This window comes from Epinephelus fuscoguttatus, linkage group LG11 (assembly GCF_011397635.1).
Source record: "Epinephelus fuscoguttatus linkage group LG11, E.fuscoguttatus.final_Chr_v1".
Taxonomy (NCBI): domain Eukaryota; kingdom Metazoa; phylum Chordata; class Actinopteri; order Perciformes; family Serranidae; genus Epinephelus; species Epinephelus fuscoguttatus.
The window spans coordinates 22,999,952-23,014,198 of record NC_064762.1 but is presented as its reverse complement, the minus strand read 5'-3'; the positions used below and the strand labels follow the sequence as shown (position 1 = coordinate 23,014,198).

At 43.9% G+C, this 14,247-nt stretch overlaps 1 protein-coding gene across 2 annotated transcripts in view; it reads right to left on the bottom strand.

Moving 5' to 3' along the window:
- Window positions 1-1,034: 1,034 nt before the first annotated feature.
- Window positions 1,035-14,247, bottom strand: part of extl3 (exostosin-like glycosyltransferase 3) — a 40,264-nt gene continuing 27,051 nt past the window's right edge. For both annotated transcript variants that reach the window (XM_049590217.1, XM_049590218.1), the window contains exons 2-6: window positions 10,339-12,970; window positions 9,423-9,550; window positions 7,555-7,699; window positions 7,316-7,444; window positions 1,035-5,200 (exon numbers count right to left, since the gene is read on the bottom strand). In XM_049590217.1, the coding sequence (XP_049446174.1) occupies window positions 4,991-5,200; window positions 7,316-7,444; window positions 7,555-7,699; window positions 9,423-9,550; window positions 10,339-12,474 (2,748 nt within the window). In that variant the 5' untranslated portion in view covers window positions 12,475-12,970 and the 3' untranslated portion in view covers window positions 1,035-4,990. The remainder of the gene's footprint in view (window positions 5,201-7,315; window positions 7,445-7,554; window positions 7,700-9,422; window positions 9,551-10,338; window positions 12,971-14,247) is intronic.

The window sequence follows — 14,247 nt, the reverse complement described above, 5'->3', positions numbered from 1 at the left end:
TGTAGGAACATAGGGCCTTGAGAATATATGACCCTGGGAACATAGGACCTTGTAAACATAGGGCCTTGGGAATTTAGGACCCTGGGAACATAGGACAATATAAACACTAAAATCTGGGAATATAGGACCTTAGGGACATAGGACCTTATGCATAGAGGACACCAGGAACATGGGACCTTGGGAATATAAGACCTTGGGAACATGGGACAGTGGAAATATAGGGCCTTAGGAACATACAATAGGCTCTTGGGTATATAGGGCCTTGTGAATATAGGACCCTAGGAACATAGGACCTTGAGAATATATGACCCTAGGAACATAAAGGCCTTGAGAATTTAGAACCCTGAGGACATAAGACCTTGGGAATATAGGACCTTATGAACATAGGACCTTGAGAGTAAAGACCTTCGGAACAAAGGTTCTTGGGAATATAGGAACCTGGGAACATCAGACCTGGGGAATATAGGACTTGGAAACATAGGACCTTGAGAATATAAGACCTTCGGAACATAGCACCCCGTGAAAGCACAAATGTAGTACTGGGGAACATAGGACTTTGGGAAAGTGTCATGATAAAAAAAGAATCATAAAAAGGGTCTGAGAAGTCGCTAAATCTCGTGGGAATGTAGACAGGTTGGCAACACAGAGCACCGCCGTAAATAAAGGAGTGTGCTGGATTTATAACACCAGACAAAACAAGAGCATCTTTGAGAAACACAGTGAATGATTGTTTTATCTCACTCATCTTGTTTTCATAATTGTTGGAAGCCAAAATCATAATTGAAAATAAAATTTGATCATTCACCTAGCACTATGCTAAGCTACCTAGCTGTAACTTGAGTCTCACCACACGAACATGACAGTGGTATCAATATTTTCATTGAGCAGGCTAACTTGAAAATAAACACAAAAGGTGGAACAGTATTTTTGAATAAATCTCTGATTCACCCTCTTCATTTAAGACCTTATCGAACAGTCAAAGTGCAGGAATGTGTTTTGTAAAGATGAAGACAAGAACGAGGCCATAAGACAGATAATGTTTTAACAATGTTGAAAGTTTTTATTTCCATTAATCTGGCCTTCAATGGTATGTTTGACGCTGTCATCAGTCATCATTCTGGCACAGCGCAAGCAGCGTTGCAGGTGGCTGGAGCCTCGCCCACAGTCGTGGATCAGACCCAGGAGCACATAGTTTCAAAACTCCTAGCAGAGTGACTGCGGCCTCCCAGGGACGTTTATCCTGCTCTCGGCCACGGAAAACCAGCTGTGCCACAGATCCTTGAGGAGGGAGGCTTTGACTTACAGAAAGAATACCAGCTGACCCTATTTACGCCCCAGGACAGGTTTAGTCAGCCAGGTAATTATGAAGCCCCCGGAGCTCCAATAAAAGTGTTCAGGTGTGACGAGGTGAGAAGACAGGCTGGTTTTTCAAGTCTGGTGCAGCAGTGTAAATTTGGATTTGTTTTAGCTGTGCAGCCATTTTGCGCCAGTGTAATGCAGAATCTGGCTCTTTGTTTAATCCATTTTAGCTAAACATGCCCAATCAAATATTTTTATATTTTAACTGGAGGGGCCAGAGGAGCAGCAGCAGCCAGCTGGAGCAGGTAGGTTTGGCTTCAAAGACGCTTTACTGCCTGTCCACTGACTGTTGCAGAAGCTCCGTTTATGACCATCTGTTACATTTCGACCTTTTTAAGACCCAGGTCGTCTTGACGTCTATAAAACACATTTGCCTGCCTGAGTGCTGCTCTAAGGTCAGTTAAAACCGTCCTAAGCATTCGGTGGCACAAGCTAGTTTTCCCAGGCAATGAAATAAGCTGACGGGACCTCTTTAAGATAAGGAATAATAAACTACACTGTCTTCTCATTTTATTGAATGTGTCATTATCAGTTTTAAAAAAATCTTTTTTTAATAATATATTCAATAAATATACAGGAACCGTGGACTTGTGAGAGTTTCATAAAAGCATCCTCACACTTAGAACCTTATTTGGGGGAAAAATACCTTAGCTTTTCTCGATATTTTTTAAAGGGATCTTTTTAGGTTGACCTTTTGTTCAGATTACAGGAATTAAATCTGGTCAAATAAAGGATCTGTATTTATAATACACGATGGGAAAGGCTTTGAATGGATCGACTCTACTAAAGTACCATGCAGAGTGGATATGGGTGTACCAGACTGCATCCCTTTAGCAACCATTCACACTGCGCACCCTGCAAATTATGCTGTAAAGCAGCAGACATCGTACCTATTTGGCAAAGAAAACATTCATCAAGCAATGGTTAAAAAAAAAAAAAAAAAAAGACAAAAAACAAAGTGGAACCAATATGGTGACACTGTAAAGTGACGTTTCTGTCTGAGCTGAGAAAGTTCTATACAGGAGGGTGACATGAATGGCGGGAAATATTTAGTACTTCTGTCTCAAAGCCAGAACTGGCGACATGTTAAAGAGAATAGCTCAACATGTTTATTTGCTGTTTGGTGGAGAGTAAGATGAGACGAGCTGTTTGTCAAATACGAGGCTAACTGTTGTAGCCTGCAGCCAGTTAGCTTATCTTAGCATAAGGACTTGAGCAGGGTAAACAGTTTGTCGTTTGTACACCAGATTTCACAGATGTTAGTGAGCTTCAGAGGTGCTGATGGGCAGGCTAGCTGTTACTGCCCATTTCCAGTCTTTATGCTATGCTAAGCTAAGTGGACAGATGTGATTAAAGTATAGATTAGAGATGCACAGACTGCAACTTTCTTAGTCGATTCCAATTTTGGCTGATCCTGATTTTCTTTCCTTCTGAGAACTACAACTGACGACATACACAACACGTTTGATCTTTTCTTTAAAGCTACTGGAAACTTGTCTTGAAGTAGTTAAAATGCGAATATGGTATCAAGGAGGAGCGTCCCGTTAAGCATCAGTGAAAATACATGTTCATAACTATTAGAAGACCTAGCTCAAGAACAGCATTTGTCAGGTTTGTGTGGGCAGATCAGATCACGCTTAATTGACAGCTCCATTTTCACTCAAGTAACGTCACCATTTTGTTTTCATTTTAATCACTAGCACTAAAACTTTTTGCGACCATGGAATAAACCACCAAATCTATGAAATGGACCCCACTCAGGAAGAAAGCTAACTAGACTAACTAGCAAACTTGGTTAGACCACCCAACTCTGTGTTTTTATTTAACTATACCTCCCAGAATATGGCGCTAATTAGCTTTAGCATTTTCCATTCACTTGCATGAAACAGTCAGCATTAGCTTTTCTATGCAAACCCTTTGAGTTTGTTATCAACTACCCGAGTAGTCTGCTAGTTATCTAAACTAATCTGCTAATTAGCAAACTAGGGTTAACCTCCCATAATTGTGTTTTTATTGAGTTATTTCTCCTGGACTAAGAAGCTAAGTGTTTTAGCATCTGCCGTTCACCTACTTGAAATACTTGGCATTAGCTTTGCGATACTACACTTTGCTACAGTTACAGATTTGGGTGACACATCAGTTTGCTAGTTAGCTTAACACAATACCTTCAAGCTATGTGAAGCACAAACGGGAATGAATTACACTGGCGGACAGTTATGGTCTGTGCTGATATTTGTGACGTAAGTGATCGTGCCATGCATGCATGTAAATTTTATCCACATGGGATCGGCTACATCTGACCAGTCGGTCATCAGTCATGGCCGATTAATCTGAAAATCGTCCACTTGCAGTCACCAGCCAATCAATTGGTGTATCTCCAGTATGGATCTTCTCATCTCACGCTCCTAATGACAGCAAATAAGTTTGTTTCCTATAATGTCAAGCTGTTCTCTTTAACATTTTTTTTTACCATAATCCTAATAGTACATTTAACTGTCTCTATAATCACAACCTTAATTAGACATCCAAACCTATTTTTTGTTGATTTTGGCAGCAGTGATTCTTGACTTTGTTGCACTTCTGTAAAGGACATTGTAACCTTTGATTGGTTAATATTATTACATTTAAACATGACTACTTCAACCTCGGACCATTTTTACAAACATTAGTAAACACCCTATAGCATAAAAAACAGGCCAGGCCAGTCCTGTAAGCATAACAAAATGACAAAATGGTGGCTGGTTTTCATGACAAATTTTGAGGCATTATGGTGACCGCTGAAGTGAATTCCTTCTTGAACACGTAGCGTTACTAAACATGATCGGGCCAACCTGTTTAACTCTTCAGTCGAGGTCCTGTCTCGTTCTCAGACTAACGAGTCTGTGTCTGATCTCCCACAGGCAGAGGTTCTGGAAAATGTTCATCCGACATAGAGATTTACACATTTAAACGACATTATTTTAAAAAAAAGGAAAAAACGTTCAATAAAATACTTCTCCATCAGTGCTTCTCTCACGTACATGTACAAGAAGTACAGTTTGTAACTGTAAAATGAAAAGAAAAAAAAAAAAAAAAAGAAGCGCATTGGCAGCAATGTGCCGCTGCCACGTCTGCTCTCCCAGCTTTAACTGTCAACAAGCTGCTGGGCGAACGCGGCCTGACATCAGTCTGTCAGTGATTCAGTAACTGATAGCTCCATTGTCAGGCAGAGTTTATCGTGGGGGAGTTTCTGTACACTGTGTACAACCGTCCTCTTTCCTCAGCAGGCCATTAAGAGGTGCAAATGACATCTGTAGTGGTTGATGATTGAGCGTGATTGAAGAACATGAAAAAGGAGGAGTGACATCCACTGAAAAGGCTTAATTTGTTGGCAGTGGTGCCTTTCAGCTTCCACTCTTCAAATTTTCAGCAGAGCTGTGGATTAGACCACCAAGCCAACAGCTTTTAAGGTCAACTCGTCTCTCCCTCCTCGGGCAAAATCCTTACTCCAAACTTTACTTCTGTGCATTCATCTGGCAGCCCATCCATCCATCTCCATCACTGCTCGCACAGGGAGCTGCTGTTCTTTAAACACTTCCAGTCCTTCAATCCTTGCCGCTTTTGGCTCTTTGCTGGGCCACTCAGCCCGATGCTAGATAAACTTGAAACACTTGGTCTTGTCATGGGGCAATCGAGTCTTAAACAGCACAGAGTCCACGCGGAACTGCGTGTACAGCAGCGGCATGTAGCCGTACACCTTGACGAAGAAGTTGATGCACTTGTGGCGTTCGTGGAAATGCGAGTCGTCATGTGAAAGGGCCTGAGGGCAGCCGGGACAGCGGAAAGTCCAACGTGACGTTACCTAAGACAGACAGAGACACAGTCATTTGTGCATGAGGTACTTTTCAGCACAATGCTGCTGTAGGATGGAAAAGATGAGCTTCAGGAACTGACCAAGCTCTAAACTGGCCAATCATATCATAGCAACTGTAACTAAACACAGATGTCCCATTAGGCTTTGGACTCTACATTTGATGAGAGCAATACTCTGCATTTGCAGAGTTTGGAGAATGGTGTCTTTATTTTAGCCTCTCAAACATTAAAAACACAAGAGGAAACGTGTAGGCAAAAAGTAAACAGTGTTCGTCTGCAGCCATCGTTAGCATGTCCAACTATGGAGCTTTATCCCTATCTTTATCCAAGAGAGTGGTCTATCAGTTTGAGAACATTATTTATTGATTTCACGTTCAAAAACCCTGCCCTTGCACTCAAATAGCCTCTGCTTGCGCTTGGATCTACTCTGTTTCTGTTCAAACTGTGTGCTCGCACTCAGATACCATGTTGCTCGCACAGATTTCCTGCTCGAGCTTCGGCTTTTCTCCTCGCGCTCAAACTGTTTCTGTGTGCTCACAGAATTTTTGCTCTCAGATTTCTGCCCTGCGCTTGGATTTTTTTGTGTAACAACCCTGTCAAAATCCCCCAACCAACAGAATGCCAAATGATCCCTGCCTCTTTGTGGGCACGCTCGCTTTAGTTTTAGAACGTCCCGTCTGGGCGGGTACTCTTTAACCGGGTTCATCCACTCCCACCCTCCAGGGCTTTATTAACAGCTCAAATGATGTTACTAACCCTAATCTTAACCACTTACTACCTTACTCATCACTGCCTCTGGGACACAAGGCTGCAATGGTAACTATCCATCACAATTTGTCCCTGGCAATATGCTGCATTTCTCTCCTTGACCGGCGCATCTTGTCCATCAGTTTTAGGCAAAATATTGTTGTTAAGGCCACATAGCCAAACAACTTTTCTGGGGGAAGCCCTGATATGATAATAAAATAACAATCTGATCCAACATTTTAATTTAATACATAATACCAGGTCTAACTAGCTCTACACTGTGATACAAAAACAATGCTGTTTCTTTATTTCCACATCCTCTACATGGATCATCAACTGGTGAAGATGCTAACTTTTATCCTGGGACACACAGCTTTAGCTTCACCCTTTTAGTAGGTTATCACATTTATAGCCATCAAGTGTCAGCGTCAGCTTGACACATTAAAAAGTCAGCTGGAGTTTGCTTTTTAAAACAACTCAGGGAGCTAACATTAGCTTAATTAGCTCGCCAGGAACAGCTGGTTAAAATCTGGTAGTGAGACTTAATTTCATGTCATTTCAGCCGACAGTCATTGACTAGAAATGAGAAGACTGCTTTTGTCTACCACTGTCTAAAGGACCCACTGCTTTAAAAAGTTACAGTTATTCAAGTGGCAAATCCGACACCATTATCATGTAATTGTAAACTGCGTATGTGCTGCACAAAAGGAGACGGGGCTTAGTGAATGGTCAATTAAGAACAAAAACTTAAGACTACAGAACTGCTGAAGAAAAGGACAGATATCCCTAAAACTGAATTTGTTAATTCGTCATCAGTGATGCATAAAAATCAATTTCTTTTCTGTTTTTGTCTTATTTGGACTAAAAGAAAGCCCCTCACCATTTATGACTCCACATTCAAACTTGCCCCAAATTCATTATTCACCAGGCTTATTCCTCGCAGCGAATTGCTGTCATGCAACACACTCCATCAAAGCCGTCCTTAATTCCCCTCTGAAACACCCCTGAATATTAACACCGCACTAAATCAAAAAGAAGTTAAACTGAGGGCTGCAATAACATTTCTGCTCCAACAGCTTCCATGCCTTGATTGCTATAATTATTTGTCTAGCCATAAATATGCACTCCGGTAATAAATGTCCTTCCGATAAAAATCCAGTGGAAAAAAAAAATCAGGCATAACCCACCAATTCGATCTTGTGTTTTTGATTTATCATTTGTAAGGAATATTGGATATGTCAGTTTGAGTAATGGCAAGGCTAAGTGGGCAAAAATATAAATACACGGGGCCTGAGGGAGACACAAAGCTTGCAGATGCTGAGCTGAGCACGAGCGGACTGGGTGCTCTGTCACTGACCTTGATGGGTGGTTTGCGAGTGATGTGTGAGACCAGGAAGTTCATGGCGATGTCCTCGCAGTTTATGTACTCGTCCACCATGTCCCTGATGGCTTGGGGCATCACGTAGGAGTACAGATAGGCGTAGTACTACAGAAATACAAACACAGAGGGGAAGTGAATGAGATGGCTATGAGACAGCAAGACGATTATTTTGGCTAAATGTTTATTTTTTGAGGATGAGGAGTAAAAGATCTGACCTTGTGGAAGAAAGCCGCTCCTGTCAGGACCATGGAGAGCTCACAGGAGTAGTTGGAGTTGTAGAGCCAGGACTGATGGTTGACGTCCCACGCGTGATACCTCCCGGGGAAACCCACGATGCGATCTCTGGCCTCGCGCCACACTCTGAGAGACACCGCCGGACACAAAGTCAGCAGAATTCCTCATTTTCAATCCATCAAATACGACTTCACTGGGCAGGATTAATAAATGATTTATGGATGACTTTCTACTGTTGTTATTTGTCACTTTTATATGGTCATTAGTCTCCAAGTGTCTGTGCATATGCCACCCTTTTAAATCCATCTGTTTCAAAGTGTCGTCTTTATAAGCAATGTGACAGCTATTCGCCTCTTGGGAGCAATTAAGTAACCGTTCTGTTGTCTTCTATTAGTATTAGACAGTTGAGACAGTTTAGATATTTAAAACCAAAGTGTCACTCTTGGCTCATTTTTACACGTGCTGCAGCCCAGTAACTGCGAGAAAGTCTTGGACCCAATAAAAGTGTGTTTCCGTTTATCAGATTAGATACTTGGAATTCCTTCCGCAGACACAGAAGACACAAGAAATCTCAAAAAGCAAATTTAATGTTTCAGACAGGCTCATGTGAGACCACTTAGACAGACATCAAACACAGTCAGCTGCTGCATAATGTTTCCTCTTTGGTGAGAATGAAAGTGGGCAAACATTCCGGGGGGGGGGGGGGGGTTGGTACACACACACACACACACACACACACACACACACACACACACACTTCCTGCCTGCCTGGACAAGCTGCAACAGCCCCGAGTTGTAGACGAGTCTGGAAGAGAGAGGGGTGGTGCACAGAAATAACTGAACCTGCTCCTTTAATGGGTTTAAACATGGCCTTCACATTCAGCTTATCTAAGTACAGTATTAGCAAATGAATCATAAACACAAGGCACTGGCAGCATGTTTCCCTTTTATTTTTCTCTGGTTCAGTTACAAGTGGTTCGTTCAGTCTCTCCAATTCCGTATTTTCAGGAAGACGTCGCTTCTGCTATTTTTTCACCTCTCACTCGAGACGACGTTTGTCTTCCTTTTTACTGCATTTTTTCAGCTTTTTTTAAAGCACTTCTCCTTGGAAAAGACACTACAAAACTTTTAAATGGATTTCCTAGCCAATGCAGTGCCTTTGCTTTACTACTTATGTAAACAACTATCTTGTGTGTTATCGGCTCCACTGAGGAGGTTTTGTGTTCGGTTTGGTTTGTCTGTCTGTCAGCAGGACTACGGAAAAACCACTGGTCCGATTTTCATTTGATTGGTGGAAGGGTGTTGCATGGGCAAAGGAAGAACCCATTAAAATTTGGAGAGGATGTGAATGACAGGGCAGATGGATACATAAATTGTTTTTTACTTTCATGAGATAGGGCATTTGGCCTTGGCAGATTAAGTGCCATGCATGAGCTCAATGCAAAATTCAAAGCTTACGAGTTGTCTAGACACAGTTCTCTACATGAAGGGTGGCTGAGCCGGCGGCTCGCAGCTAATGGTGACTCCACAAACAGTGTTATAACAGCAACAGTGCTAACAGAGCTAATAGTGTTAACCATGAGGGAACTGGAGGGTGGGCCTTCCACGACACCATCATGTATGAGCACAGTACAGAATGGCAGCAATGACCTGGCCAGTGGGTCTCGATGTCTTCAAACAGTACTTCCTAATAAGCTTAATTAGCTTGTTACTGTTTAACTATGCATCGATCTGGATGCATATATTGATTTAATGATCAACAATTCAATATTATCAATGCAAAGTGAAAAAATGACAGTGTCGATATATGAATCCCTAAAGCGTCACGCATTCTGTCGCCATCACTGACCTGAACCCAAACATGATCTCATCGTGCCGGAGATGAGCGTCATCATCAATTGACAGTATGGCCTCGGTTTCCACGGCATCCCAGGGAAGGAAGCGGTTGTTGAGGCTGTTCTTTTCTGTGCGGACAACCTGCAGGCACAAGACAAGATTCTGCTTAGTTGCCATTTTTGTGAGTAGTGATACTCACATAAGAAATGTAACTATTCACGACTTAAACTTATAGTTGAGAACATTCTGAGTACTGACACACAGAACATTTCGTACTTCTACCTGACCTATATAAACCAGCAATAACTGACTTTCTGGCTACGTGGTGATACATCTTCTAAAACTGATTGTGACTGCGTATGACTCATGATTAAACTCAGTCTTCAAGATTCATCTGATCACAGAATTATTCCATGCGTGGGTTTGCTGTGCTTTTTACGTTGTCATACAATCTACATGTGCCATATAGAAAAAGTAAATATAGAAGCTTATTTAATCTTTGGCAGCACCAAGACTCTTCTAGCACTGAGGAATACAGAGTCTAATTCTTTAGTTCCTCTTTCACAGCTTACCACTTGTTCCTGTCACAAACTAATGGTGTGAATATGAAACACATGAATATTTTATTTTCCAGGCTTAATTCAAAAGCACAAATTTTATTATTCATGGATGTCACACTTCTTCACATCTAAAGCTTCTGGTAATTTGTATGGACTCCTGCAGAGTTCCAAAGAAGCACTGATCCAAACAGCTCAGTGTAATGTACTTCAGCAAACTTTGCACCACCTCTAACACATCGGAAATATAACAGGTTACTGTTTTGCACTTCAGAGAGATGGAAAGAGACATAGATGTATTCCTTATAAAAGAAACCCACACCATTTAGATGAATATGTGAATATTTGCTGAATTTCTAAAGGAATACTCACCACAATTGGCAGGCCAATGTCTGGCCACAGCAGGTCATCCGAAGGAGGCTTGGGTGAGTTCCACACCACCACTACTTTGTTGAGGTACGGCAGTCCATTTAGCCTCTCTAGAGAGTTCATCAGCACCTCCTCCCTCTCGTAAGTCAGCATGACCACGGTGAACTGTTCTCGGGGCACATTCCCTCCTAGAGCTGCCTGAAATTCCTTCCCCGAGCCTCCCGTACCTCCACCGATAGGCCTGAAACCAGTACCTGAGCCAAGGAATTTAGCTTCAGAGGGCAGCACAGGGTCCAGAGGAGTGTGAGGGAAGAGATGGAAAGGCCCCGGGGCCCGGTTCCATGCTCTGTAGGTGTCTGCAGCTGTGTAAGTGAAGTTGCGCAGAAAGCGCGGAGAGGCGTAGGGGGGCTCTGTCTCGACAGGACCTAAATCAAGATCGCCATTGTCAGCCAGGTTGGCATCAGTTCCTGCCAGTTTCCCTGCTTTGTGGGGAATCTCGTGGGCGGGCTCTTCTTTGATAGGTGCAGCAGGGACCTGGATGCTGGTTCTGATGCTGGCCAGAAGGGTGTTAAGAACATTCTCTGAGGTGGAAAAGTAGGTCTCCCACAGGAAGCGGCCCTGCCGCCTCATTGCTAGCATATCATTGTCTGATAGGCTGCGTAGCAGGAAATGTAGTTCTGTGACACGAGGCTTGGGGACTATAATGGCAGCTTCACTCCAACGAATAAACTGGTGATATGGTAGTCTGGAGTGGTCCCCCAGCACGACTGGGATGGTCCCTACCTCGAGGGCCTCAAAGAGCCTCATCCCACAGCCTGCCGAGGCCACCAGCTGTCCATCCCCTGGAGCAATCACCAAGCCAAAAGTTGAAGCCTTGAGCACCTCCAGCCTGTCCTCCCTTTCTCCACAAAGAGCCCACTCAGTCGGCAGACTTGGCCGTGGGTTCTTGCAGGTGAACTCCACCAGCACCTGATCCAAGTGGCTGTCCTGCACCGCCTTTAAGGTACCGATGATGCGATCATCGTAGTCTGCTGGTGGGTCTCCTTCCATTTCCTCCTCGAAAGACTGAGGGGGTGCCTCCTGTAAGCTGCTCCTCAGTGACTCCACCCTCTCCCCCTGGAAGGTGAAGAGGTATTTCCTCTTTACAGGAACTTGAGGGGGCACCTCCAAAAAGTTTGGTTCTGAGAGGGCATGAACCAGTGGGGACACAACCAAGTCAAAGCCCTCACGGTACTGCTGCTCCAGGAAGGTGGACTGAGCGACTGCTGCCCGTCCTGTGCTCACATTATACAGGAAGTTCTGTGTCATGGATTTTCTAGAAAGATGCACCAGTACATGATTATGTCCATCAGATCTCCAGTATGGGAGAGCTTTTAGTTGCTTCTCCAGCTCTGCAGGGGATGGAGGAAGGGAGGAGGACTCCTGTAGCTCCCCTACCAGCACCAAATACAGACAGGCAATGCTGGGGTTATCAGTTATATAAATGTTGCTCTTAACTGACGCTGCAAAAGCCTGCTTCACCAGTGGGTCAATATAGTCCGCCCATGAATAGGAGATTGTGTCGTACACATAAACAGGAAACCCAGACGTAAGAGGGCAACGCGCATAGTCGAAGCAGGAGCGTAGGCGGCAGGAGCGCGCAGACTTGGGTGGTGGCAGTCCTGGGTCCTCCTTGTCTGGCAGCAGCCTGACCGGCAGTGATAGTTTGGGCTGATTCTGGGCCATTAGTTCTTTATAGGAATGCTCTGTCTGGCTGATAACATTCTTGAGCTGCAGCAGATCCTGCTTGGCGCTGTCAATGCTGCGCTTGCAGGCCTCGATGCGCAGGTTGAGTCGGGCAATCTCCCCGTTGAGCTCCTGCCTCTTGGCCTCCAGCTGCAGCAGCTCCTCGCTGACCGACTCACGGATACGACACAGATCCTGCACATGCTTGGCCTCACATAGTTCGCCACCGGGCCGCGGCCCAAAGATGCGCTTATCAGGACCCCCAGCTTCATCGATGGTAGTGAGGTAGTAGTGGGCAATGAGTGGGAAGAAGACCAGGATGAAGAAGAGCATGAAACTGAGCCAGGTGAGACGCACACGCCGCAACACCCATGGCTGGCCACCGGCACCCACTCCACCACCGTTACGCTGCATTGTTGACTCTCTCAGTCTGCACCCCGCCCCACCAAGGAACTGTTGCTATGGGGATCAGCAGCAGCCATGATACGACCTTGTCAGCAAGGCAGCGGGATGGATACTAAATCATCAAAGCTGGGCTGTGGCTCCGTCCTTGTGTAAAGGTCATCTGAGGCTGTCTCCCTCCTCTTAAGCGTCCTGTGGATATTGGCTAGAGGTTCAGCCTCACCTGTATTCTAATATGTACTCTGATGTGTTATAGCGCACACAAACTAATGCCATTTCTATTGTGAGGTTCAGCTATTCTTCTAAATCTATGTCAGAAAACAGTCCCGCGTGTAGAGAGGGGTTCCCCTCGATGTGTGCTGCAGGGAGAGCATGGCTGCTCACAGGTCAGCCAGATAGCTGGGTTGACCCGTTGCTTTTGTCTGTGTTGTGCTCATTTTCTGGCCCCTTGTCAGGAATTCCACTGGAGATGGGACTTATGAAATCTTCTCGTCCTTGTCAAAACAGCCTGGGGAGAGAATGACAGAAAAACACAATGAGTGACAACAATTAAATATCTGTGGCAAGATCAGTCTGACTTCAGTTTAACTAGAAGACAGATTTAGCTGGTATTTCAGATGGTGCCCACAAACAGTCTCATGCTGCGTTTACATGGAATCAGGCAGATAAGAGAAGGGAGACAGAAACACTTTCTAAACAGCACAGGAAAAACAAACAGTCTAATGGAACAGCAGGACGGTAAAACAAAACACGGAGGACGATAAGTTGCGATGGAGATGCTGTATCCTTTATAAAGAATAGAATAAAATATATCAAATAGAATTATATTATGTTTATTATTTCATGTAACTCTTCTAGTGATATCCGATTGTCCAGAACGCCCGTGTTTGTGCCCTGTGTGAAGGAGCTACGTTAACATCTGGTTGTAAATTCCATTGCAGAGGACAGCAAAAAGTTAAAGTATGGTCTCACAATACATCCTGGTATTATCTGCCAGCCTCACCTAATTTTACTGCCTGCTCTCGTCCACTATAATGATATCCAATTCGCCATCCACTGTCTCTCTGATTCCATGTGAATGCAACGTTAGGCCCAGTCCACATAGACACAGGTATTTTTGTAAACAGGGTTTTACTGTCCTGCCATTCTCAAAGAAAATTTTCGTCCAAATAAAAGCAAAAAAAAAAAAATGAGGCACTGTCATGATCATGCCAAACCTGCAGGCGGTGATATAACTCTAACCATAAAGCCACGCAAAGAAGACGACGATAGCGGCCAGGGTTGGAAATTAGCACCAGCCACTAGCCCAATTTAGTAAAATATGCACGTGGTTGCTAGATTTGCTTCACTCACTTGGCAAAAAAACATTGGTAATCTACTGAGTGGCTGGTAGATTTTGGGAGCCGCCAGCCAAAGTGGCAAGTGGACAAAAAAAGTTCATTTCCAACCCTTATGTTGGCCGATCAGCAGCGTGAAAAAAAGCTATTACCGGGCAGCGAACTCCATCTCATGTTCTGACACCTCTGTTCCTCGATTTATCACAAGAGTAACTGTACATTTATGTGTGAACATGTAAGAAGTTATCTTAGTGAGGTTAGAGTCAGCCCGAGTTTTCAACATGTCTGCTGTTGCACTAAATGTAGCTCATTTGTGACGCCTCACAAAGGTGGAGTTTCTATAAACTTTCACCCTGGACAGAGTTTCACAAAAGGTTCTTCTCCAGTAGAGATGTTCTTAATGTCTTATTTCCCTGACATTTAAATAAGGTTTAAACTCATACTAGTT